At 58.7% G+C, this 25,562-nt stretch overlaps 1 protein-coding gene across 1 annotated transcript; it reads left to right on the top strand.

Moving 5' to 3' along the window:
• Positions 1–6,161: 6,161 nt before the first annotated feature.
• Positions 6,162–23,103, top strand: LOC136284639 (SH3 and multiple ankyrin repeat domains protein 1-like; the record flags this gene model as incomplete). The annotated part of the gene is made up of 11 exons (XM_066174994.1): positions 6,162–6,393; positions 7,908–8,111; positions 10,754–10,825; positions 11,996–12,104; positions 14,218–14,375; positions 15,360–15,527; positions 17,990–18,106; positions 19,137–19,214; positions 20,668–20,734; positions 21,671–21,947; positions 22,882–23,103. Coding segments are annotated over exons 1-11 (1,694 nt in total), but the record flags the coding sequence as incomplete, so codon positions are not given.
• Between the last annotated feature and the right edge of the window lie 2,459 nt (positions 23,104–25,562).

Here is a 25,562-nt window from a genome sequence, read left to right as displayed (position 1 = left end):
GTGTGTGACCCGCCCCCTTCCCCCCCCCCGGGGCCGGCCCAATGGGAGCGGCCGGGGTTGTCATGGCAACGGCCGGGGGGGGGGGCTGGGGACGGCGGGGGTCACCTGTGTCACCTGTGTCACCTCCGGGGTCACCTCAGGGGTTACCTGTGTCACCTGTGTCACCTCCGGGGTCACCTCAGGGGTTACCTGTGTCACCTGTGTCACCTCCGGGGTCACCTGTGTCACCTGTGTCACCTCCCGTGTCACACCGGCGTCACCTGTGTCACCCACAGGGTCACCTGTGTCACCTCCGGGGTCACCTCAGGGGTCACCTGTGTCACCTGTGTCACCTCCCGTGTCACACCGGGGTCACCTGTGTCACCCAACGGGGTCACCTCTGTCACCTGTGTCACCTCCCGTGTCACACCGGCGTCACCTGTGCCACCCAGGGGGTCACCTGTGTTACCTCTGGGGTCACCTGTGTCACCCATGGGGTCACCTATGTCACACTGGGTTCCTGGTGTCACCTGTGTCACCTCCTGTGTCACACCGGCGTCACCTGTGTCACCCACAGGGCCACCTGTGTCACCTCTGGGGTCACCTATGTCACACTGGGGTCCTGGTGTCACCTGTGTCACCTCCTGTGTCACACCGGCGTCACCTGTGTCACCTGTGTCACCTCTGGGGTCACCGGCGTGACCCACAGGGTCTCCTGTGTCACCTGTGTCACCTCCTGTGTCACACCAGGGTCACCTGTGTCTCCTGTGTCACCCATGAGGTCACCTGTGTCACGCCCATGTCACCTGTGTCACCCTCGGGGTCACCTGTGTCACCTCTGGGGCCACCTGTGTCACCTCTGGTGTCACCTCCAGTGTCACCCTCTGGGTCACCTGGTGTCACGTCTGGTGTCATGTCTGGGGTCACCTGTGTCACCCACGGGGTCACCTGTGTCACACTGGGGTCCTGGTGTCACCTGTGTCACCTCCCGTGTCACACCGGGGTCACCTGTGTCACCTGTGTCACCTCTGGTGTCACCCACAGGGTCACCTGTGGCACATCGGTGGCCTGGTGGCACCTGTGTCACCTCCGGTGTCACCTCTGGGGTCACCTGGGTCACGCAGGGGTCCTGGTGTCACTTGAGTGTCACATGAGGGGTCCCTGTGTCACCTCTGGTGTCACCTGTGTCACCTGTGTCACCTCTGGTGTCACCCACGGGGTCACCTGTGTCACGTGAGGATCCCGGTGTCACCTCTGGTGTCACCTGTGGTGTCACATCAGTGTCCTGGTGGCACCTCCGGTGTCACACTGGGGTCCTGGTGTCACCTGTGTCACCTCCAGTGTCACCTCTGGTGTCACCTGTGTCACACCGGGGTCCTGGGGTCACCTGTGTCACCTCTGGGGATCCCGGTGTCACCTTTGGTGTCACACCCGGGTCCCAGTGTCACCTCCAGTGTCACCCACGGGGTCACCCGGGTCACCTCTGGTGTCACCTGTGGTGTCACATGAGTGTCCCGGTGTCACCCATGGGGTCACCTGTGTCACACCTGGGGCTTGGTGTCACCTCCAGTGTCACCCTCTGGGTCACCTGGTGTCACATGAGGCGCTCAGTGTCGCCCCCAATGTCACCTCCAGGGTCACACGAGGGGTCCCGGTGTCACCCTCAGTGTCACCCTCGATGTCACACTCGGTGTCACCTCTGATGTCACACGGGGGTCCCGCTGTCACCTCCAGCGTCACACCAGGGGCTCGGTGTCACCTCCAGGGTCACCTCGTGTCACCTCAGTGTCCTGGCGTCACCTCCGGTGTCCCAAGCAGGGTCCCGGTGCCACCCCCAGTGTCACCCCCATGTCACCTCCAGTGTCACCTTCGATGTCACGCGGCGCTCCCAGTGTCACACGGGGGGTCCCAGTGCCACCCCCGGTGTCACCCCAATGTCACCCCCAGTGCCACCCCCAGTGTCACACGAGGGTCCCGGTGTCACCCCCAGTGTCACCCCAGTGCCACCCCCAGTGTCACACGAGGGGTCCTGGTGTCACCCCTGGGGTCACAGTCATGTCACTCTCGGTGTCACCCCAACGTCACCCTCAATGTCACCCCCGGTGTCACACGAAGGGTCCCGGTGTCACCCCCGGGGTCACAGTCATGTCACTCTCGGTGTCACCCCAATGTCACCCTCAATGTCACCCCCGGTGTCACCCCCTGGGGTCACAGCCATGTCACTCTTGGTGTCACCCCTGGGGTCACACGAGGGTCCCGGTGTCACCCCCCGGTGTCACCCCCGTGTCACCCCAATGTCACCCCCAGTGCCACCCCCAGTGTCACACGAGGGGTCCCGGTGTCACCCCCGGTGTCACCCCCGGGGTCAGACGAGGGTCCCGGTGTCACCCCTGCGGTCACAGCCATGACACTCTCGGTGTCACCCCAATGTCACCCTCAATGTCACCCCCAGTGTCACACGAAGGGTCCCGGTGTCACCCCCTGGGGTCACAGCCATGTCACTCTCGGTGTCACCCCCGGTGTCCCCGCGGTGTCCCCGAGGCCCCGCCCCGATTCCCGGCCCCCCGCGGCGGCCGGCCCCGGGGCTTTGCACGCGCGTGTGCGCGGCCGGGGCCGGGGGCGCTTCGGGGGGATCGTGGGAGCGACTGGGGAACGGTTCGAGGACGCCGGCGGCGATTTTACCGTTTCGGGGCTTTTTGAGGAGGGTTGGGGGGGATTTGGGGGATTTTGAGGAAATTTTGGGGATTTTGAGGAAATTTTGGGGGATTTTGAGGAAATTTTGGGGGATTTTGAGGAAATTTTGGGGATTTTGAGGAAATTTTGGGGGATTTTGAGGAAATTTTGGGGATTTTGAGGAAATTTTGGGGGATTTTGAGGAATTTTGGGGATTTTGAGGAAATTTTGGGGGGTGTTGAGGAATTTTTGGGGGATTTTGAGGAAATTTTTGGGGATTTTGGGGAAATTTTGAGGAAATTTTTGGGGATTTTGATGAATTTTTTGGGGGGTGTTGAGGAAATTTTGGGGATTTTGGGGAAATTTTGGGGATTTTGAGGAAATTTGGGGGATTTTGAGGAAATTTTGGGGGATTTTGGGGAAATTTTGAGGAAATTTTTGGGGATTTTGATGAATTTTTGGGGGGTGTTGAGGAAATTTTGGGGATTTTGAGGAAATTTTGGGGATTTTGAGGAAATTTTGGGGATTTTGGGGGGTTTTGAGGAAATTTTGTGTGGTTTTGAGGAGCTCTGGGGACGTTTTGAGGCGATTTGTGGGGATTTGGCGATTTTGGGGGATTCTGAAGAGATTTGGGGGATTTTGGGGAGGTTTTGGGGGGGGATTTTGAGGAAATTTTGGGGATTTCAGGAGCTTCGGGGAAGTTTTGAGGACGTTTGCGGGGATTTTGCGATTTTGGGGGATTTCAAGGAGGTTTATGAGGATTTTGAGGAGCTTCGAGGAGGTTTTGGGGGAATTTTGGGGCATTTTGAGAAAGTTTGGGGCGATTTCGAGGAATTTTGGGGTGGTTTTGATTCAGATTTTGGGGGGGGCTGAGCAGGTTTGGGGTGGATTTGAGGAACTTTGGGTGGATTTGAGGAATTCGGGTTGATTTGAGGAATTCGGGACGATTTTTGAGGAGTTCTGGTGCCATTTTGAGCCGGATTTGGGGGATTTGGAGCCGGATTTGGGGGATTTGAAGCCGGATTTTGGGGGGTTTCGAACCAGATTTGGGTATTTCAAGCCGGATCCGGCCATTTCGAGCCGGATTTGAGGATTTTGAGCTGCATTTGGGGATTTCAAGCTGGATTTTGGGGATTTTGAGGCGGATTTGGGGATTTTGAGGCGGATTTGGGGATTTTCAGCCGGATTTTGGGACTTTGAAGTGGATTTGGGGATTTCGAGCCTGATTTTGGGGATTTTGTGCCAGATTTGGGGATTTTCAGACGGATTTTGGGACTTTGAACTGGATTTCGGGGATTTTGAGCCCGATTTTGGGATTTCAAGCTGGATTTTGGGGATTTGGAGCCGGATTTGGGGGATTTGGAGCCGAATTTTGAGGATTTCGAGCGGGTTTGAGGATTTTGAGCTGGATTTGGGGATTTCAAGCTGGATTTGTGGATTTCGAGCCCGATTTTGGGGGTTTTGTGCCAGATTTGGGGATTTTGAGCTGCATTTGGGGATTAGGGGCTGGATTTGGGGACTTTGAGCTGGATTTGGGGATTTCGAGCTGGATTTTGGGGGGTTTGAGCTGCCTTTGGGGATTTTGGGCTGGATTTGGGGTTTTTGAGCCCGATTTTGGGATTTCAAACTGGAGTTTGGGGATTTGGGGCTGGATTCGGAGACTTTGAACTGGAAGTGGGGATTTCAAGCCAGATTTCGGAGATCTTGAGCCAAATTTGAGAATTCTGAGCCAGATTCGGACAATTTGAAACCAGATTTGGGGATTTTGACCCAGATTTGGGGAATTTGAACCAGATTCCGAGGATTTCGAGCCAGATTTCAGGGATTTTGGAGCCGGATTTGGGGGATTTTGAGCCAGATTTGGAGATTTTGGTCCAGATTTCCGGGATTTCAACCAGGATTTGGGGCCGGATTTGGGGGATTTCGATCCGAATTTTGGGGGTTTTGTTCTCGCTGCGAATCCCGGTGTCTCCGCCCGGTTTTTTTTCCCTGCAGCCTGTGATGGCGAGGCGATGCCGTGGACACACCTGGGGGCTTGGGGGCGATTTTGGGGGGTTTGGGGGACGCCGTGGAGGTTTGGGGGGGTCGTGAAGAGCTTTGGGGTGGTTTTGAGGAGTTTTGGGACGATTTTGTGGAGCTTTGGTGCGATTTTGAGCCGGATTTGGGGGATTTTGTGCCGGATTTGGGGGATTTTTTGCTGGATTTGGGGATTTTGTGCCGGATTTTGGGAATTTTGTGCCGGATTTGGGGATTTTGTGCTGGATTTGGGGGATTTTGAGCCAGATTTGGGGGATTTTGTGCCGGATTTTGGGGATTTTGTGCCGGATTTTGGGGATTTTGTGCCGGATTTGGGGGATTTTGTGCCGGATTTGGGGGATTTTGTGCCGGATTTGGAGGATTTTGTGCCGGATTTGGGGGATTTTGTGCCGGATTTTGGGAATTTTGTGCCGGATTTGGGGGATTTTGTGCCGGATTTGGGGATTTTGTGCCGGATTTGGGGATTTTGTGCCGGATTTGGGGGATTTTGTGCTGGATTTGGGGGATTTTGTGCCGGATTTGGGGGATTTTGTGCCGGATTTCGGGGATTTTGTGCCGGATTTGGAGGATTTTGTGCCGGATTTCGGGGATTTTGTGCCGGATTTTGGGAATTTTGTGCCAGATTTTGGGGATTTTGTGCCGGATTTCGGGGATTTTGTCCTGGATTTTGGGGATTTTGTGCCGGATTTCGGGGATTTTGTGCCGGATTTCGGGGATTTTGTGCCGGATTTGGGGGATTTCGAGCTGGATTTGGGAGATTTTGTGCTGGATTTTGTGCCAGATTTTGGGGATTTCATGCAACATTTCAGGGATTTCGAGGCAGATTTGGGGATTCTGAGCCAGTTTTGGGGGATTTCATGCTGAATTCGGGGATTTCGAGCCAGATTTGGGGATTTTGAGCTGGATTCGGGGAATTTTAACCGGATTTGGGAGATTTCAAGCTGGATTTGGGGTGTTCAAGCCGTATCCGGGGGATTTCAAGACAAATTTTGGGGATTTTGAGCTGGATTTGGGGGATTTCAAGCTGGATTTGGGACCAGATTTGGGGATTTTGAGCCGGATTTTGAAGATTTTGTGCCGGGTTTGGGAATTTCGAGCTGGATTTGAGGATTTCAGGCTGGATTTGGGGTCAGATTTCAGGGATTTCGCGCCAGAATTTGGCGTTTTCAAACTGGATTCGGCAGTTTCAAAATGGATTTTGGGGATTTCGAGCCGGATTTGGGATTTCGAGATGGATTTGGGGATTTCGAGCCGGACTTGGGGATTTTTGAACCAGATTTCGAGGATTTCCAGCTGAATCTTCAGGATTTCGAGCCGGATTTGGGGATTTCGAGCCGGATTTGGGGGCAGATTTCCGGGATTTCGGGCTGGGTTTTGGGATTTTGAGCGGGATTTCGGGGATTTCGATCCGTGTTTCGGGAATTTCAGTCTCACCGCTGGTTTTTTTTTCCCCCCCCGTCCCCAGCCTGTGATGGTGAGGCGATGCCGCGCACTCCGGCCTCCAGCGAGGAGGAGGAGGGGGGTCGGGGCTCCGAGTACCCCGAGGGCGACTCGGACTCGGGCAGTTCCCGCGAGGGCCCCCCCGGGCCCAACCCCGGCCCCCCCCGGGCCCCGCGGGGCCCCCCCCGGCCGCCCCCGGCCCCCGACGACGCCCATTTCAGCATGATGGTGTTCCGCATCGGCATCCCCGACCTGCACCAGACGGTGAGGGGAAGGGAGAAAAGGAAAATATTCCCGACTGCCCCCCCACCCCCCCAAAAAAAAAAAAATTCCTCCCCCCAAAAATAAAAAAATTCCCCCCCAAAAATAAAAAAATTCCCCCCCAAAAAATAAAAAAATTCCTCCCCCCAAAATAAAAAAATTGCCCCCCAAAAAATAAAAAAATTCCCCCCCAAAAATAAAAAAATTCCTCCCCAAAAATAAAAAAATTCCCCCCCCAAAAATAAAAAAATTCCCCCCCAAAAATATAAAAAAATTCCCCCCCAAAAAATAAAAGAATTCCCCCCTAAAAAATAAAAAAATTTCCCCCCCAAAAAATAAAAAAATTCCCCCCCAAAAATAAAAAAATTCCCCCCAAAAAATAAAAAAATTCCCCCCCCAAAAATAAAAAAATTCCCCCCCAAAAAAATAAAAAAATTCCCCCCAAAAATAAAAAAATTCCTCCCCAAAAAATAAAAAAATTCCCCTTAAAAAAATAAAAAAATTCCCCCCAAAAATAAAAAAATTCCCCCAAAAAAATAAAAAAATTCCCCCCCAAAAAAATAAAAAAATTCCCCCCAAAAATAAAAAAATTCCTCCCCAAAAAATAAAAAAATTCCCCCCCCAAAAAATCGTCCCCACAAAAAAAAAAGGTTCCCCCTCCAAAAAATACATTCAGCCCCAAAAAATAATTTCCCCCCTCCACCCAAAATAAAAAAAAAAAATACCAAAAAAAAATTTCCCCGCTCCCCTCCCCATTTTTGGGACTGATCCCATCAATTTTGGGGCGTTTTGCGGCCGTTTGGGTCAATTTCTTCCCCCGTGTGTCCCCAGATCCGGGATTTTTTTGGCTCCCCTCATCCCACAACCTCCAGGATCACATTCCGGAGTTTCCCCCCGTGCTCACCCCCTGTTTTTCCCCTCTCCCCTCCCCAGAAGTGCTGGAGCTCCCATTCTGGGGACTGATCCCATCAATTTTGGAGCATTTTGCGGCCGTTTGGGTCAATTTCTTCCCCCGTGTGTCCCCAAATCCGGGATTTTTTTGGCTCCCCTCATCCCACAACCTCCAGGATCACATTCCTGAGTTTCCCCCCGTCCTGACCCCTCATTTTTCGTGCTCCCCTCCCCAGAAGTGCTGGAGCTCCCATTCTGGGGACTGATCCCATCAATTTTGGGGCATTTTGGGGCCGTCTGAGGCATTTTCCCCACCCCAGACACCCCAAATCCGGGATTTTTTTGGCTCCCCTCATCCCAAAATTTCCAGGATCTCATTCCTGAGTTTCCCCCCGTGCTGACCCCCCGTTTTTCCCCTCTCCCCCCCGCAGAAGTGCTGGAGTTCCCATTTTTTGGACTGATCCCATCAATTTTGGAGCATTTTGAGGTCTTTTGGGTCAATTTCTTCCCCCGTGTGTCCCCAAATCCGGGATTTTTTTGGCTCCCCTCATCCCAAAACCTCCAGGATCTCATTCCGGAGTTTCCCCCCGTGCTGACCCCCCGTTTTTCCCCTCTCCCCTCCGCAGAAGTGCCTGCGTTTCGACCCCGGGGCGGCGGTGTGGGCGGCCAAGCAGCAGCTGCTGTGCGCGCTGACCGAGGGGCTGCACGACGGCCTCAACTACGGCCTGTTCCAGCCCGCGGCCGCCGGCCGCGACGCCAAGTTCCTGGACGAGGAGCGGCCGCTCCGCGACTACCCGCAGAGCTTCGACCAGGGCGTGCCCTACCTCGAGGTGGGCGTGGTCACGGCGAGGGGCGTGGCTTATGTTGGGGGGGTGTGGTTTCGGTCCGGGGTGGGGTTAGAGGGGAAAAAAGGGTTAAAAGTGGCAATTTAGGGGTTAAAAGGATGGGGAGTGGGCGTGGTCGCAGTGGGGTTGAAGGGGGAAAAAACTGGGTTGGAAATGGCAATTTTGGGGGAGTGGGCGTGGTTTCGATTCGGGGTGTGGTTAAAGGGGAAAAAAGGGATAAAAGTGGCAATTTTGGGGTTAAAAGGATGGGGAGTGGGCGTGGTCGCAGTGGGGAGGGCGTGGTTTCGATTTGGGGTGAGGTTAAAGGAGCAAAAAGGGTTAAAAGTGGCAATTTAGGGGTTAAAGAGATGGGGGTGGGCGTGGTCACAGTGGGGTTGAAGGGGGAAAAAATGGGCTGAAAATGGCAATTTTGGGGGAGTGGGCGTGGTCGCAGTGGGGAGGGCGTGGTTTCGATTCGGGGTGGGGTTAAAGGGGAAAAAAGGGTTAAAAGTGTCAATTGTGGGGTTAAAAGGATGGGGAGTGGGCGTGGTCGCAGTGAGGAGGGCGTGGTTTCGATTTGGGGTGGGGTTAAAGGGGAAAAAAGATGGGTTGAAAATGGCAATTGTGGGGTTAAAAAGATGGGAAGTGGGCGTGGTCACAGTGGGGTTGAAGGGGGAAAAAACTGGGTTGAAAATGGCAATTTTGGGGAAATGGGCGTGGTCGCAGTGGGGAGGGCGTGGTTTCGGTTCGGGGTGGGGTTAAAGGGGAAAAAAGGGTTAAAAGTGGCAATTTTGGGGTTTAAAAAGATGAGGAGTGGGCGTGGTCGCAGTGGGGAGGGCGTGGTTTCGATTTGGGGTGAGGTTAAAGGAGCAAAAAGGGTTAAAAGTGGCAATTTAGGGGTTAAAGAGATGGGGAGTGGGCGTGGTCACAGTGGGGTTAAAGGGGGAAAAAATGGGCTGAAAATGGCAATTTTGAGGTTAAAAGTGGGCGTGGTCTCAGTGAGGAGGGCGTGGTTTCGATTGGGGTGGGGTTAACGGGAAAAAAGGGTTGAAAATGGCAATTGTGGGGTTAAAGAGATGGGGAGTGGGCGCGGTCGCAGTGGGGAGGGCGTGGTTTCGATTCGGGGTGGGGTTAACGGGGAAAAAAGGGTTGAAAATGGCAATTGTGGGGTTAAAGAGATGGGGAGTGGGCGTGGTCGCAGTGGGGATAAAGGGGGAAAAAATGGGTTGAAAATGGCAATTTTGAGGTTAAAAGTGGGCGTGGTCTCAGTGGGAAGGGCGTGGTTTCGATTGGGGTGGGGTTAACGGGAAAAAAGGGTTGAAAATGGCAATTGTGGGGTTAAAGAGATGGGAGTGGGCGTGGTCACAGTGGGGAGGGCGTGGTTTCGATTCGGGGTGGGGTTAAAGGGGAAAAAAGGGTTAAAAGTGGCAATTTAGGGGTTAAAAGGATGGGGAGTGGGCGTGGTCACAGTGGGGTTAAAGGGGGAAAAAATGGGTTGAAAATGGCAATTTTGGGGGAATGGGCGTGGTCGCAGTTGGGAGGGCGTGGTTTCGATTCGGGGTGGGGTTAAAGGGGAAAAAAGGGTTAAAAGTGGCAATTTTGGGGTTAAAGAGATGGGGAGTGGGCGTGGTCGCAGTGAGGAGGGCGTGGTTTCGATTTGGGATGGGGTTAAAGGGGAAAAAAGATGGGTTGAAAATGGCAATTGTGGGGTTAAAAAGATGGGAAGTGGGCGTGGTCACAGTGGGGTTGAAGGGGGAAAAAACTGGGTTGAAAATGGCAATTTTGGGGAAATGGGCGTGGTCGCAGTGGGGAGGGCGTGGTTTCGATTCGGGGTGGGGTTAAAGGGGAAAAAGGGTTGAAAATGGCAATTGTGGGGTTAAAGAGATGGGGAGTGGGCGTGGTCGCAGTGGGGAGGGCGTGGTTTCGTATCGGGGTGGGGTTAAAGGGGAAAAAGGGTTAAAAGTGGCAATTTCGGGGTTAAAAGGATGGGAAGTGGGCGTGGTCGCAGTGGGGAGGGCGTGGTTTCAATTGGGGTGGAGTGGGGTGTCCAATTGGGATGGAGGGGGGAAGAAATTGTGTTAAAATGGGAATTTGGGGGTTGAAGTGATGCGGGGTGGGCGTGGTCAGGGTATGGGTGTGCTTCTAGGGGGCGGGGTCACAGTGGGCGTGGTCATGGTCTGGATTAGGGTGGGGTTAATAGCGGAAAATTTGGAAAAAAGGGGCGGGTTTGCAGTTGAAAGGATGTCAAGTGAGGATTGGCTGTGGTCATGGGGGCGTGGTCGCAGTGGGTGTGGTCTCAGGGGCGTGGTGTCCATTTGGGGCGGGGTTCATGGGAGAGAAATTGATGAAAATGGCGATTATGGGGTTAAAAATTACATTTGGTGAGCGGGGCCGGGATTTGGGTGTGATCTGGGGGCGTGGTCACAGAGGGTGTGGTCCTGCATAGGGTGTGTCCCTTGGGGTGGGCGTGGCTTGAGACAGGTTTAGGGCGTGTCCCTGAGGCTGGGTGTGGCCTAAGGCAGGCTGGTGGGGTGGGCGTGGCCAGGGACAACTCTGGGGTGTTTGCCACGGGGTGGGCGCGGTCTGGGCAGGGTGGGGGCGTGTCCCCCTTTTGGGGGGGCGTGGCCCCGTGCTGACCCCGCCCCCAGTTCCGGTATAAGACCCGGGTGTACAAACAAACCAACCTGGACGAGAAACAACTGGCCAAGCTCCACACCAAGGTGGGTGGGACACGCCCCCCGCCCCCTGGACACACCCCTTCCCGAGCCTGAACACGCCCCTTTTGCGCATTGAGCACGCCTCTGTGTCCTGGGCACGCCCTCCCCTGGGTGTGGCCACGCCCCTTCCTCCCAACAACTCTCCTGGGCTGACCTGCAGTGGCCACGCCCCCTACCCCTGGCCACGCCCCCTGGCTTTCTGGCCGCACCCCCTAAACCACACAAACCCCTGTCACACGCCCCATGTGCAGGCCACGCCCCTTTGTTCACAGCCCTGCCCACTCTGACCACGCTCCCTTTGTGGTGGCCACGCCCACTCCACACCCACACCACCCTTTCCCCTTTGACCACGCCCATTTCCCCTGGTCACGCCCCTCTTAAATGAGGCCACGCCCCCTCGCCAGTGTCCCCCCCCAATGTCCCCGTGTCCTTCCCCTGTCCCATTTGTCACCTGAGTCCCCCCGGTGTCCCCGATGTCCCCTCAATGTCCCCAGTGTCCCCGGTGTCCCCGGTGTCACCATGTCCCACCCAGTGTCCCCCTCATGTCCCCTGCCCCCCTGGTGGCCCAGGTGTCCCCTCATGTCCCCCGTCCAGACCTCCCAGTGTCCCCTGTGTGTCCCCCAATGTCCCCATGTCCCCCTAAACCCCCAGTGTCCCCAGGTTCTCCAGTGTCCCTGTGTCCCCCGCGTGTCCCCATGTCCCCTGACCCCCCGGTGTCCCCTGACCCCCCGGTGTCCCCTGGTTGTCCCCATGTCCCCTGTCTCTCCAGTGTCCCTGGTGTCCCCTGATCCCCTCATGTCCCCAGTGTCCCCTCACATCCCCGATGTCCCCATGTCCCCAGATGTCCCCTGGCTGTCCCCAATGTCCCCTGTGTGTCCCCGATGTCCCCTGTGTGTCCCCGATGTCCCCTGGCTGTCCCCAATGTCCCCTGGCTGTCCCCGATGTCCCCATGTCCCCAGATGTCCCCTGGCTGTCCCCAAATGTCCCCTGTGTGTCCCCAATGTCCCCTGGCTGTCCCGGTGTCCCCTCAGATCCCCGGTGTCCCCTCATGTCCCTAAATGTCCCCTGGCTGTCCCCAAATGTCCCCTCACATCCCCGATGTCCCCAATGTCCCCAGTGTCCCCGGTGTCCCCTGTGTGTCCCCAACGTCCCCATGTCCCCGTGTGTCGGCAGACGGGGCTGCGGAAGTTTCTGGATTACGTCCAGCACGGCTCGGCCGAGAAGGTGGCGCGGCTGCTGGAGCGCGGCCTGGACCCCAACTACCACGACTCCGACTCGGGCGGTGAGACCCCCGAAACCCCACTGGGACCCCGAAAACCCCACTGGGACCCCAAAAATATCCCGGGAACAACAAAAAGCCCACTGGGACCCCGAAAACACCACTGGGACCCCGAAAACCCCACTGGGACCCCAAAAACCTCACTGAGACCCCGAAAACCTCACTGGGACCCCGAAAACCCCACTGGGACCCCAAAAACCCCACTGCGACCCCAAAAACCCCACTGGGACCCCGAAAACCCCACTGGGACCCCAAAAACCCCACTGGGACCCCGAAAACTCCACTGGGACCCCGAAAACCCCACTGGGACCCCGAAAACCCCACTGGGACCCCGAAAACTCCACTGGGACCCCGAAAACCCCACTGGGACCCCGAAAACCCCACTGGGACCCCAAAAACCCCACTGGGACCCCGAAAACCCCACTGGGACCCCGAAAACCTCACTGGGACCCCAAAAACCCCACTGCGACCCCGAAAACCCCACTGTGACCCCAAAAACCTCACTGGGACCCCGAGAACCCCACTGGGACCCCGAAAACCCCACTGGGACCCCGAAAACCCCACTGGGACCCCGAAAACCTCACTGCGACCCCAAAAACCTCACTGGGACCCCGAAAACCCCACTGGGACCCCAAAAACCCCACTGGGACCCCGAAAACCCCACTGGGACCCCAAAAACCCCACTGGGACCCCGAAAACCTCACTGGGACCCCAAAAACCCCACTGGGACCCCAAAAACCTCACTGGGACCCCGAAAACCCCACTGGGACCCCCGAAAACCTCACTGGGACCCCGAAAACCCCACTGGGACCCCGAAAACCTCACTGGGACCCCCAAAAACCCCACTGGGACCCCAAAAACCTCACTGGGACCCCGAAAACCCCACTGGGACCCCAAAAACCTCACTGGGACCCCGAAAACCCCACTGGGACCCCGAAAACCTCACTGGGACCCCAAAAACCCCACTGGGACCCCAAAAACCTCACTGGGACCCTGAAAACCCCACTGGGACCCCAAAAACCCCACTGGGACCCCAAAAACCCCACTGGGACCCTGAAAACCCCACTGGGACCCCAAAAACCCCACTGGGACCCTGAAAACCCCACTGGGACCCCAAAAACCTCACTGGGACCCCGAAAACTCCACTGGGACCCCAAAAACCTCACTGGGACCCTGAAAACCCCACTGGGACCCCAAAAACCCCACTGGGACCCCAAAAACCCCACTGGGACCCTGAAAACCCCACTGGGACCCCGAAAACCTCACTGGGACCCCAAAAACCCCACTGGGACCCCAAAAACCCCACTGGGACCCCGAAAACTCCACTGGGACCCCAAAAACCCCACTGGGACCCCAAAAACCCCACTGGGACCCTGAAAATCCAACTTGGGACGTCCCAAAAAAATCCCGCCAGGCCTCCAAAATCCTCGGAGACCCCAGAGATTTCCCAGGGATGACCCCCCCAGATCCTTGTCCCTGTCCCCAATGTCCCCAATGTCCCCAATGTCCCCAATGTCCCCCAAACCCCCACAGTGCCCCCAATGTCCCCAAATCCCCCCGATGCCCCCAACAACCCCAATGTCCCCAACGGCCCCGCCACCTCCAGTGTCCCCAATGTCCCAAATATCCCAAAATGCCCCAAATCTCCTCAACGTCCCCAAATGTCCCCAACGCCGCCAGTGTCCCCGAATGCCCCCAATGTCCCCAACGCCCCCAGTGTCCCCAATATCCCAATTCCCACAAATCTCCCCAATGTCCCCAATGTCCCTGATGTCCCCAAAGTCCTCAATGTCCCCAATGTCCCCAAATCCCTCCACATCCTCCAAATCCCCCAATGTCCCTGATGTCCCCAATGTCCCCAATGTCCCCGACGCCCCTCATGTCCCCAAAGTCCTCAATGTCCCCAACGTCCCTAAATTCCCCCATATCCTCCAAATCCCCCAACGTCCCCAATGTCCCCCAATGTCCCCGATCCCCCCAGTGTCCCCAATGTCCCCAACGCCCCTCATGTCCCCAAATCTCCCAATGTCCCCCATGTCCCCAGCGCCCCCGCTGTCCCCATCGCTGTCCCCGCTGCCGTCCCCTGTGCCGTCCCTGATGTCCCCTGTGTCCCCAGAGACGCCGCTGACGCTGGCGGCGCAGCGCGAGGGCCCAGGTGAGGTGGAGATCATCCGCCTGCTCTGCCTGGGCGGGGCCCACCTGGACTTCCGGGCCCGCGACGGGGCCACCGCCCTGCACCGCGCCGTGTGCACGCGGAGGTACCCCGCCCTGCTGGTGAGCACACCTGGGCACACCTGGGGACATGGGGGACATTGGGGACACACCTGGGGACATGGGGGACATGGGGGACACACCTGGGGACATGGGGACACCGCCCTGCACCGCGCCGTGTGCACGCGGAGGTACCCCGCCCTGCTGGTGAGCACACCTGGGCACACCTGGGGACATGGGGGACATTGGGGACACACCTGGGGACATGGGGACACACCTGGGGACATGGGGAACATTGGGGACACACCTGGGCACACCTGGGGACACCTGGGCACATGGGGGACATGGGGACACCGCCCTGCACCGCGCCGTGTGCACGCGGAGGTACCCCGCCCTGCTGGTGAGCACACCTGGACACACCTGGGGACATGGGGGACATTGGGGACACACCTGGGGACACCTGGGGACACACCTGGGGACATGGGGAACATTGGGGACACACCTGGGGACACTTGGAGACATGGGGACACCGCCCTGCACCGCGCCGTGTGCACGCGGAGGTACCCCGCCCTGCTGGTGAGCACACCTGGGCACACCTGGGCACACCTGGGGATACCTGGGGACTTTAGGGACACCTGGGGACATTGGGGATATCTGGGCACACCTGGGGACACACCTGGGCACCCCTGGGGACACACCTGGGCACCCCTGGGGACACCTGGGGACACACCTGGGGAAACCTGGGTACACCTGAGGACACCTGGGGATACCTGGGCACACCTGGGGACACACCTAGGGGCACACTTGGACACACCTGGGGACACCCACAGGACAGGGAGGGACCCAGGGGTGACACGCCGGGGGTGTCACAGGGTTGTCCCCGGGGTGTCACCGGTGACCCCCCGCAGGCGCTGCTGGGCCTGGGGGGTCCCCAGATAAAGGGACAAGTGGGGGTGACACCCCGTGGGCGCCGCGGGCGGGTCTGGGGCTGTCACCAGGGGCTCCCATGGGTGTCGCGGGTGTCCCCACGCTGTCCCCTCCCCTCAGGCGCTGCTGGACCTGGGGGGGTCCCCGAACTACAAGGACCGGCGGGGTCTGACCCCCCTGTACCACACGGCCATGGTGGGCGGGGACCCGCGGTGCTGCGAGCTGCTGCTCTACAACCGCGCCCACATCGGCACGGCCGACGAGAACGGCTGGCAGGAGATCCACCAGGTGACACACCTGTCACTGTCACCTGTGTCACCTGTCACCCTGTCATTGTGTCACATTGTCATTGTGTGACCTCATCATCCCATCATCCCATCACCCTGTGTCACTGTGTCACGGTACAGCCACGCCCACATCGGCACGGGTGATGGGAACGGCTGGCAGGAGATCCACCAGGTGACACACCTGTTACTGTCACCTGTGTCACCTGTCACCCTGTCATTGTGTCACATTGTCATTGTGTGACCTCATCATCCCATCATCCCATCACCCTGTGTCACTGTGTCACGGTACAGCCACGCCCACATCGGCACGGCCGACGAGAACGGCTGGCAGGAGATCCACCAGGTGACACACCTGTCACTGTCACCTGTGCCACCTGTGTCACATTGTCACATCATCATCCCGTCACCCCATCACCCTGTGTCACCGTGTCACTGCACAACCGCGCCCACATCGGCACGGCCGACGAGAACGGCTGGCAGGAGATCCACCAGGTGACACACCTGTCACTGTCACCTCTGCCACCTGTGTCACATTGTCACATCATCATCCCGTCATTGTGTGACCCCGTCATCCCGTTATCATCTTATCCCTGTGTCACCGTGTCACCGCACAACCGCGCCCACATCGGCACGGGTGATGGGAACGGCTGGCAGGAGATCCACCAGGTGACACACCTGTCACTGTCACCTGTGTCACCTGTGTCACCTCATCATCCCATCACTGTGTGACCCCATCGTTGTGTCACCCTGTGTCACCGTGTCATGGTACAGCCACGCCCACATCGGCACGGCCGACGAGAACGGCTGGCAGGAGATCCACCAGGTGACACACCTGTCACTGTCACCTGTGTCACCTGTGTCACCTCATCATCCCATCACTGTGTGACCCCATCGTTGTATCACCCTGTGTCACCGTGTCACGGTACAGCCACGCCCACATCGGCACGGCCGACAAGAACGGCTGGCAGGAGATCCACCAGGTGACACACCTGTCACTGTCACCTGTGCCACCTGTGTCACATTGTCACATCATCATCCCATCATCCCATCACTGTGTGACCCCATCGTTGTATCACCCTGTGTCACTGTGTCACCGCACAACCGCGCCCACATCGGCATGGCTGACAAGAACGGCTGGCAGGAGATCCACCAGGTGACACACCTGTCACTGTCACCTGTGCCACCTGTGTCACATTGTCACCTCATCATCCCATCATCCCATCACCCTGTGTCACTGTGTCACGGTACAGCCACGCCCACATCGGCACGGGTGATGGGAACGGCTGGCAGGAGATCCACCAGGTGACACACCTGTCACTGTCACCTGTGCCACCTGTGTCACATTGTCACATCCTCATCCCGTCACCCCATCACCCTGTGTCACCGTGTCACTGCACAACCGCGCCCACATCGGCACGGCCGACGAGAACGGCTGGCAGGAGATCCACCAGGTGACACACCTGTCACTGTCACCTGTGTCACCTGTGTCACATTGTCACATCATCATCCCATCATCCCATCACTGTGTGACCCCATCGTTGTGTCACCCTGTGTCACTGTGTCACGGTACAGCCACGCCCACATCGGCACGGGTGATGGGAACGGCTGGCAGGAGATCCAGCAGGTGACACACCTGTCACTGTCACCGTGTCATTGTGTCACCGTGTCACTGCGTCACCCCGTCGTTCCATCCCCGTGTCACCCTGTGTCACCATGTCATTGTCACCCCATCATCCCATTGTTATCCCATGTCACCGTGTCACCCTGTCACTGTTTTATCTTGTTTGTCACCGTGTCACCCACCGGGTGACAGGGACAGTGCCGCCCTGTCATTCTGTCACCGTGTCACCCTGTCACGGTTTTATCCCATTGTCACCATGTCACCCACAAGATGACAGTGACAGTGCCACCATGTCACTGTGTCACCGTGTCATTCTGTCACCGTGTCACCCTGTCCCTGTTTTATCCCATTGTCACCATGTCACCCACAAGGTGACAGTGACAGTGCCACCCTGTCCCCCTGCCACTGTCTTATCCCGTTTTGTCACCGTGTCACCCACTGGGTGACAGTGACAGTGCCACCCTGTCACCTTGTCACCCTGTCACGCTGTCACCCACCCCAGCTGTCACCCTGCCAGCCTGTCACTGTGCCTGTCACCGTGTCACCGTGCCGGTGTCAGCTGTCACTCTGTCACTGTGCCGTGTCACCCCATCATCCCTGTCTCCAATGTCCCCCATCTGCCCAATGTCCCCAATCCTCCCAATGTCCCCAATGTCCCTGATCCTTCCAATGTCCCCAATACCCCTGATGTCCCCAATGTCCCCAAAATGTCCCTGATGTCCCCAACGTCCTCAACGCCCCCAATATCCCCTCCATGCCCCCAAAGTCCCCTCCGTGTCCCCAATGTCCCCGCTGTCCCCACGACATCCCTGCTGTCCCCACGATGTCCCCGCTGTCCCCAGGCGTGCCAGCACGGCCACTCGCAGCACTTGGAGCATTTGCTGTTCTACGGGGCCGAGGCGGCGGCACAGAACGCGTCCGGCAACACGGCGCTGCACATCTGCGCGCTCTACAACAAGGTGACACTGGGGACATCGGGGACACGGGGGACACTGGGGACACTGGGGACATCGGGGACACTGGGGACATCGGGGACATCGGGGACATTGGGGACACTGGGGACATTGGGGACACGGGGGACACTGGGGACACTGGGGACATCGGGGACACTGGGGACATCGGGGACATCGGGGACAGTGGGGACATCGGGGACATCGGGGACAGGGAGGACATTGGGGACATCGGGGACATCATGGACATTGGGGACATCGGGGTGTCTGGCAACACGGTGCTGCACATCTGCACGCTCTACAACAAGGTGACACTGGGGACAACCCTGGGGACACTGGGGACGTTGGGGACATTGGGGACATTGGGGACATCGGGGACACTGGGGACAATTGGGGACATTGGGGGCATTGGGAGGATTGGGGACATTGGGGACATTGGGGGACATTGGGGACACTGGGGACACTGGGGACATTGGGGACATCGGGGACACTGGGGACATTGAGGGCATTGGGGGCATTGGGAGGATTGGGGACATTGGGGACATCAGGGATGTCACGGACCTTGGGGACCTTGGGGACATCGGGAGGATTGGGGACATTGGGGACATTGGGGACACTGGGGACAATTGGGGACATTGGGGGCATTGGGAGGATTGGGGACATTGGGGACATTGGGGGACATTGGGGACACTGGGGACACTGGGGGATTGGGGACATCGGGGACATTGGGGACATTGGGAGCATTGGGAGGATTGGGAGGATTGGGGACATTGGGGACATGAGGGACGTCACGGACCTTGGGGACCTTGGGGACATCGGGAGGATTGGGGACACTGGGGACATTGGGGGGGTATTGGGGGTTTGGGGACATTGAGAACATCTGGGATTGGGGACATTATGGGGACATTATGGGGACAATGGGGATTTGGGGGGTATGGCGGATTTGGGGACGCTGTGGGGACATCGGTGACACCCTGGTGACACCTTGGTGACACCCTGGTGACACCCGGGTGACACGGGTGCCGCGGGTGTCCCCCAGGAGAGCTGCGCCCGCATCCTCCTGTACCGAGGGGCCAACAAGGAGGTGAAGAACAACAGCGGGCAGACGCCGTTCCAGGTGACACTGGGGGACACTGGGGACACTGGGGGGACACTGGGGGACACTGGGGACACTGGGGACACTGGGGGGACACTGGGGACACCGGGGACACTGGGGGGACACTGGGGACACTGGGGGGACACTGGGGGGATTGGGGACACTGGGGACACTGGGGGGACACTGGGGGACACTGGGGACACTGGGGGGACACTGGGGACACTGGGGACACTGGGGGGACACTGGGGACACTGGGGGGACACTGGGGACACTGGGGACACTGGGGACACTGGGGGGACACTGGGGGACACTGGGGACACTGGGGACACTGGGGACACTGGGGGACACTGGGGACATTGGGGGACACTGGGGACACTGGAGGGACACTGGGGGACACTGGGGGGACACTGGGGACACTGGGGACACTGGGGACACTGGGGACGCTGGGGGGACACTGGGGACACTGGGGACACTGGGGGGACATTGGGGGACACCGGGGACACTGGGGACACTGGGGGACACTGGGGGGATTGGGGGGACACTGGGGGGACACTGGGGACACCGGGGACACTGGGGGACACTGGGGGGACACTGGGGGGATTGGGGGGACACTGGGGGGACACTGGGGACACCGGGGACACTGGGGGACACTGGGGGGACACTGGGGACACTGGGGGGACACTGGGGGGACACTGGGGGACACTGGGGGGACACTGGGGACACTGGGGACACTGGGGAGACACTGGGGGGACACTGGGGACACTGGGGGACACTGGGGGACACTGGGGACACTGGGGGGACACTGGGGGGACACTGGGGACACTGGGGGGACACTGGGGACACTGGAGGGACACTGGGGGGACACTGGGGACACTGGGGGGACACTGGGGGACACTGGGGACACTGGGGGGACACTGGAGGGACACTGGGGGGACACTGGGGACACTGGGGGGACACTGGGGGACACTGGGGACACTGGGGGGACACTGGGGACACTGGGGACACTGGGGACACTGGGGGGACACTGGGGACACTGGGGGACACTGGGGACACTGGGGGGACACTGGGGACACTGGGGGACACTGGGGGGACACTGGGGGACACTGGGGACACTGGGGGGACACTGGGGACACTGGGGGGACACTGGGGACACCGGGGACACCGGGGACACTGGGGGGGGGACACTGGGGGGACACTGGGGACACTGGGGGGACACTGGGGACACCGGGGACACCGGGGACACTGGGGGGCACTGGGGGGGACACTGGGGGGCACTGGGGGGATTGGGGACAGGCGCCGTTCCAGGTGACTCCGGGGACACTGCGGAGGGGGTGACCCCCATGTGAGTGTCCCTTCCCTGTTCCTGTCCCCACTGTCCCCTCTGTCCCCTCTTGTCCCCACTGTCCCCTCTGTCCCCCGTGTCCCCCTGTCCCTTTCGTCCCCCGTGTCCCCGTGTCCCCTGTCCCCGTCACAGGTGGCCGTCATCGCCGGGAACTTCGAGCTGGGGGAGCTCATCAAGAACCACCGGGACAGTGACGTGGGTGAGCCTGGGGACATTGAGGGGACATTGGGGACACTGGGGACACTGGGGGGACACTGAGGGGACATTGGGGACATCAGGGGGCGTTGGGGACTTTGGGGACACATTGGGGACAGGGGGGAACACAGGCGTTGGGGGGGCTCCGGTCCGTCCTTCCCCCAAACCCTCCCAAAGCCCCCCGAATTCCCCCCCTGATGCCCCCAAATCCCCCCCAGACCCCCCAAACCCCCCTAAATCCCCCCTAAATCCCCCCAAAACCCCCCCAGTGCTGTTCCAGGAGAGCCTCAGCCCCCAAAATTCCCCCTAAACTCCCCCAAACCCCCCCAGACCCCCCAAAATCCCCCCAAATCCACCCTAAACCCCCCCAAATCCATCCAAACCCCCCCAATCCATCCAGACCCCCCCAATCCCCCCCAAATCCCCCCAAACCCCCAATCCCTCCCAATCCATCCAGAGCCCCCCCCAGACCCCCCAAATCCATCCAGAACCCCCAATTCCCCCAAATCCCCCCCAAACCCCCAATCCCCCCCAATCCATCCAGAGCCCCCCCCAGACCCCCCCAAATCCCCCCAAATCCATCCAGACCCCCCCAATCCCCCCCAAATCCCCCCCAAACCCCCAATCCCCCCCAACCCCCCCAATCCATTCTGAGCCCCCCCCAGACCCCCCCAAATCCCCCCAAATCCATCCAGACCTCCCCCAATCCCCCCCAATCCCCCCCCAATCCATCCAGACCCCCCCAATCCCCCCCAATCCATCCAGAGCCCCCCCCAAATCCCCCCCCAATCCATCCAGACCCCCCAATCCCCCCCAATCCCCCCCCAAATCCATCCAGAGCCCCCCCCAATCCCCCCCCAAATCCATCCAGACCCCCCCAATCCCCCCCAATCCCCCCCAATCCATCCAGACCCCCCCAATCCCCCCCAATCCCCCCCAGTGCCGTTCCAGGAGAGCCCCCAGTTCGCCGGGCGCCGCCGGGAGGGGCTCCGGGGGCTGCCCCTCCCCCCCCAGCGCCTCCTCCGGGCCAACAGCGACACCGGGGGGGGGGCCCTGCCCGAGTGGGTGCTCAGGGGCCCCCCCGGAGCCCCCCCGGCCCCCAGACCCCCCTCGGGGACCCTGCGCAGCTCCAGCTCCCCCCGGGGGGCTCGGGCTCGCTCGCCGTCCCGGGGGAGACACCCCGAGGAGGGCAGGAGGCAGCCCCGGGGGCGGCCCAGGTACGGGGGGGGGATTTTGGGGGGGTTTGGGGGGGAATTTGGGGGGTTTGGGGGGGATTTGGGGGGTTTGGGGGGGATTTGGGGGAGATTTGGGGGGTTTGGGGGGGATTTGGGGGAGATTTTGGGGGGTTTGGGGGGGATTTGGGGGGGAATTTGGGGGATTTGGGGGGCTGGGACCCCCGGGGGGCGGCACCCAGAGGAGCCCTGGGGGGGGTCCGGGTACAGGGGGGCACCTGGGGGGCATTGGGGGGCGGGGGGGGCTAAAATACCCCTTTTTGGGGGGGGTCCGGGTGCCCCATTTGAGACTCCGGGACCCCAGTTTGGGACCCCGGGACCCCAAATTTGGGCTTTGGGTGGGGGGTCTCTGGGTCCAGGACCCCAAATCGGGACTCCGGGACCCCAATTGAAGGGTCTGGGACCCCTAATTTGGGCTTTGGGTGGGGGGTCTCTGGGTCCAGGACCCCAAATCGGAACCTTGAGACCCCAAATCCGGACTCCAGGACCCCAATTTAAGGGTCTGGGACCCCCAATTCGGGCTTTGGGTGGGGGGTCTCTGGGTCCAGGACCCCAAATCAGGACCCTGGGACCCCAATTTAAGGGTCTGGGACCCCCAATTCGAGCTTGGGTGGGGGTCTCTGTGTCCGGGACCCCAAATCGGGACCCCGGGACCCCAATTTAAGGGTCTGGGACCCCCCAATTCGAGCTTGGGTGGGGGTCTCTGGGTCTAGGACCCCAAATCGGGACCCCGGGACCCCAATTGAAGGGTCTGGGACCCCCAATTCGGGGTTTGGGTGGGGGTCTCTGTGTCGGGGACCCCAAATCGGAACTTCGGGACCCCGTGACCCCAAGTTGGGACCCCAAACCCGCCCTCCCACCCCCAATTTCGGGGGCTCCCGGGGCCTTTCCCGGGGGTCCCAGCGGTGTCTCCCCCCAGCTCCAGCGGCCTGAGCCGGGACCCCGGCCCGGGGGGGACCCCGGGGGGCACGCTGGGGTCCCGGGGCGTGAAGAGGAAACTTTACTCGGCCGTGCCCGGCCGGACCTTCCTGGCCGTGAGACCCTACCAGGCGCAGGGCGAGGGCGAGCTCAGCCTCAGCAAGGGCGAGCGCATCAAGGGTGGGTCCTGGGGCTCCCAAAAAACCCCGAAATCGCGGGATTCGTACCCAAAAATCAGCCCCGAAATCGCGGAATTTCTACCCAAAAATCAGCCCCGAAATCGCGGGATTCCTGCCCAAAAATCAGCCCCGAAATCGCGGGATTCGTACCCAAAAATCAGCCCCGAAATCGCGGGATTCGTACCCAAAAATCAGCCCCGAAATCGCGGGATTCGTACCCAAAAATCAGCCCCGAAATCGCGGGATTCCTGCCCAAAAATCAGCCCCGAAATCGCGGGATTCGTACCCAAAAATCAGCCCCAAAATCCCGGGATTCCTACCCAAAAATCAGCCCCGAAATCGCGGGATTCGTACCCAAAAATCAGCCCCGAAATCGCGGGATTCGTACCCAAAAATCAGCCCCGAAATCGCGGGATTCCTGCCCAAAAATCAGCCCCGAAATCGCGGGATTCGTACCCAAAAATCAGCCCCAAAATCCCGGGATTCCTACCCAAAAATCAGCCCCGAAATCCCGGGATTCGTACCCAAAAATCAGCCCCGAAATCGCGGGATTTCTACCCAAAAATCAGCCCCGAAATCCCGGGATTCGTACCCAAAAATCAGCCCCAAAATCCCGGGATTCCTACCCAAAAATCAGCCCCAAAATCCCGGGATTCCTACCCAAAAATCAGCCCCAAAATCCCGGGATTCCTACCCAAAAATCAGCCCCAAAATCCCGGGATTCCTACCCAAAAATCAGCCCCAAAATCCCGGGATTCCTACCCAAAAATCAGCCCCAAAATCCCGGGATTCGTACCCAAAAATCAACCCGAAATCGCGGGATTCCTACCCAAAAATCAGCCCCAAAATCGCGGGGTTCCTGCCCAAAAATCAGCCCCGAAATCGCGGGATTCGTACCCAAAAATCAGCCCCGAAATCCCGGGATTCCTACCCAAAAATCAGCCCCGAAATCGCGGGATTCCTACCCAAAAATCAGCCCCGAAATCGCGGGATTCGTACCCAAAAATCAGCCCCGAAATCCCGGGATTCCTACCCAAAAATCAGCCCCGAAATCGCGGGGTTCCTGCCCAAAAATCAGCCCCGAAATCGCGGGATTCCTACCCAAAAATCAGCCCCGAAATCCCGAGATTCGTACCCAAAAATCAGCCCCGAAATCGCGGGATTCCTACCCAAAAATCAACCCCGAAATCCCGGGATTCTTACCCAAAAATCACCCCCAAAATCCCGGGATTCGTACCCAAAAATCAGCCCCGAAATCCCGAGATTCGTACCCAAAAATCAGCCCCGAAATCCCGGGATTCCTACCCAAAAATCAGCCCCGAAATCGCGGGGTTCCTGCCCAAAAATCAGCCCCGAAATCGCGGGATTCGTACCCAAAAATCAGCCCCGAAATCCCGGGATTCGTACCCAAAAAAAACCCCCAAAAATCCGGGGACCCCTCCCCAAAATCCCCTAAAATCCCCCAAAAATAGCCCCCAAAAATGCCCCAAATTTGGGGATTTTGGGGGGTTTTGGGGTCTTTTTTGGGGGAAATTTCTCATTTTTGGGGTTTTTGGGGAGGGGGTTTTGGGATTTGGGGGATCCTGAGGGGATTTTGGGGGGAAATTTCTCGGTTTTTGGGGGTTTTGGGGTCCCTTTGGGGGGTTTTGGTGGTTTTTGGGGGGCTTCTGACGGCGGATTTTGGGGCGGATTTTGGGAATTTTGGGGCGGATTTTGGGGATTTCGGGGTGGATTTTGGGGTTTCTGAGGCCGGATTTTTGGGATTTTGGGGCGGATTTCGGGGATTTCGGGGTGGATTTTGGGGATTTTTTGGGGTGGATTTGGGGGTTTCTGCGCGGGATTTTTTGGGGAGTTTTGGGGTGGATTTTGGGGCGGATTTTGGGGTTTCTGAGGCCAGATTTTGGGGTGGATTCTTGGGATTTTGAAGTGGGTTTTGGCCATTTTTGGGGCGGATTTTGCGGTTTCTGAGCTGGATTTTTTGGGGAGTTTTGGGGTGGATTTTGGGGCGGATTTTGGGGTTTCTGAGGCCGGATTTTGGGGGGGGTTTTGGAGTGGTTTTTGGGGCGGATTTTGGGGGTGGATTTCGGGGATTTTGGAGTGGATTTTGGCCATTTTTGGGGTGGATTTTGGGGTTTCTGAGCGGGATTTTTTGGGGAGTTTTGGGGCGGATTTTGGGGCGGATTTTGGGGATTTTGAAGTGAATTTTGGGAGGGATTTGGGGGTTTCTGAGGCCGGATTTTGGGGTGGATTTCGGGGATTTCGGGGTGGATTTTTGGAGTGGATTTTGGGGATTTTTTTGGTGGATTTTGGGGTTTCTGAGGCCGGATTTTGGGGGGGGTTTGGAGTGGTTTTTGGGGCGGATTTTGGGGGTGGATTTTGGGGTGGATTTCGGGGATTTTGGAGTGGATTTTGGCCATTTTTGGGGTGGATTTTGGGGTTTCTGAGCGGGATTTTTTGGGGAGTTTTGGGGCGGATTTTGGGGCGGATTTTGGGGATTTTGAAG

This window comes from Chamaea fasciata, unplaced genomic scaffold (assembly GCF_029207755.1).
Source record: "Chamaea fasciata isolate MVZ Bird 193981 ecotype frontalis unplaced genomic scaffold, bChaFas1.0.hap1 SCAF_1211, whole genome shotgun sequence".
Classification (NCBI taxonomy): Eukaryota; Metazoa; Chordata; class Aves; order Passeriformes; family Sylviidae; genus Chamaea; species Chamaea fasciata.
The sequence above is the reverse complement of the archived record's forward strand: the minus strand, read 5'-3'. Positions and strand labels throughout refer to the sequence as shown.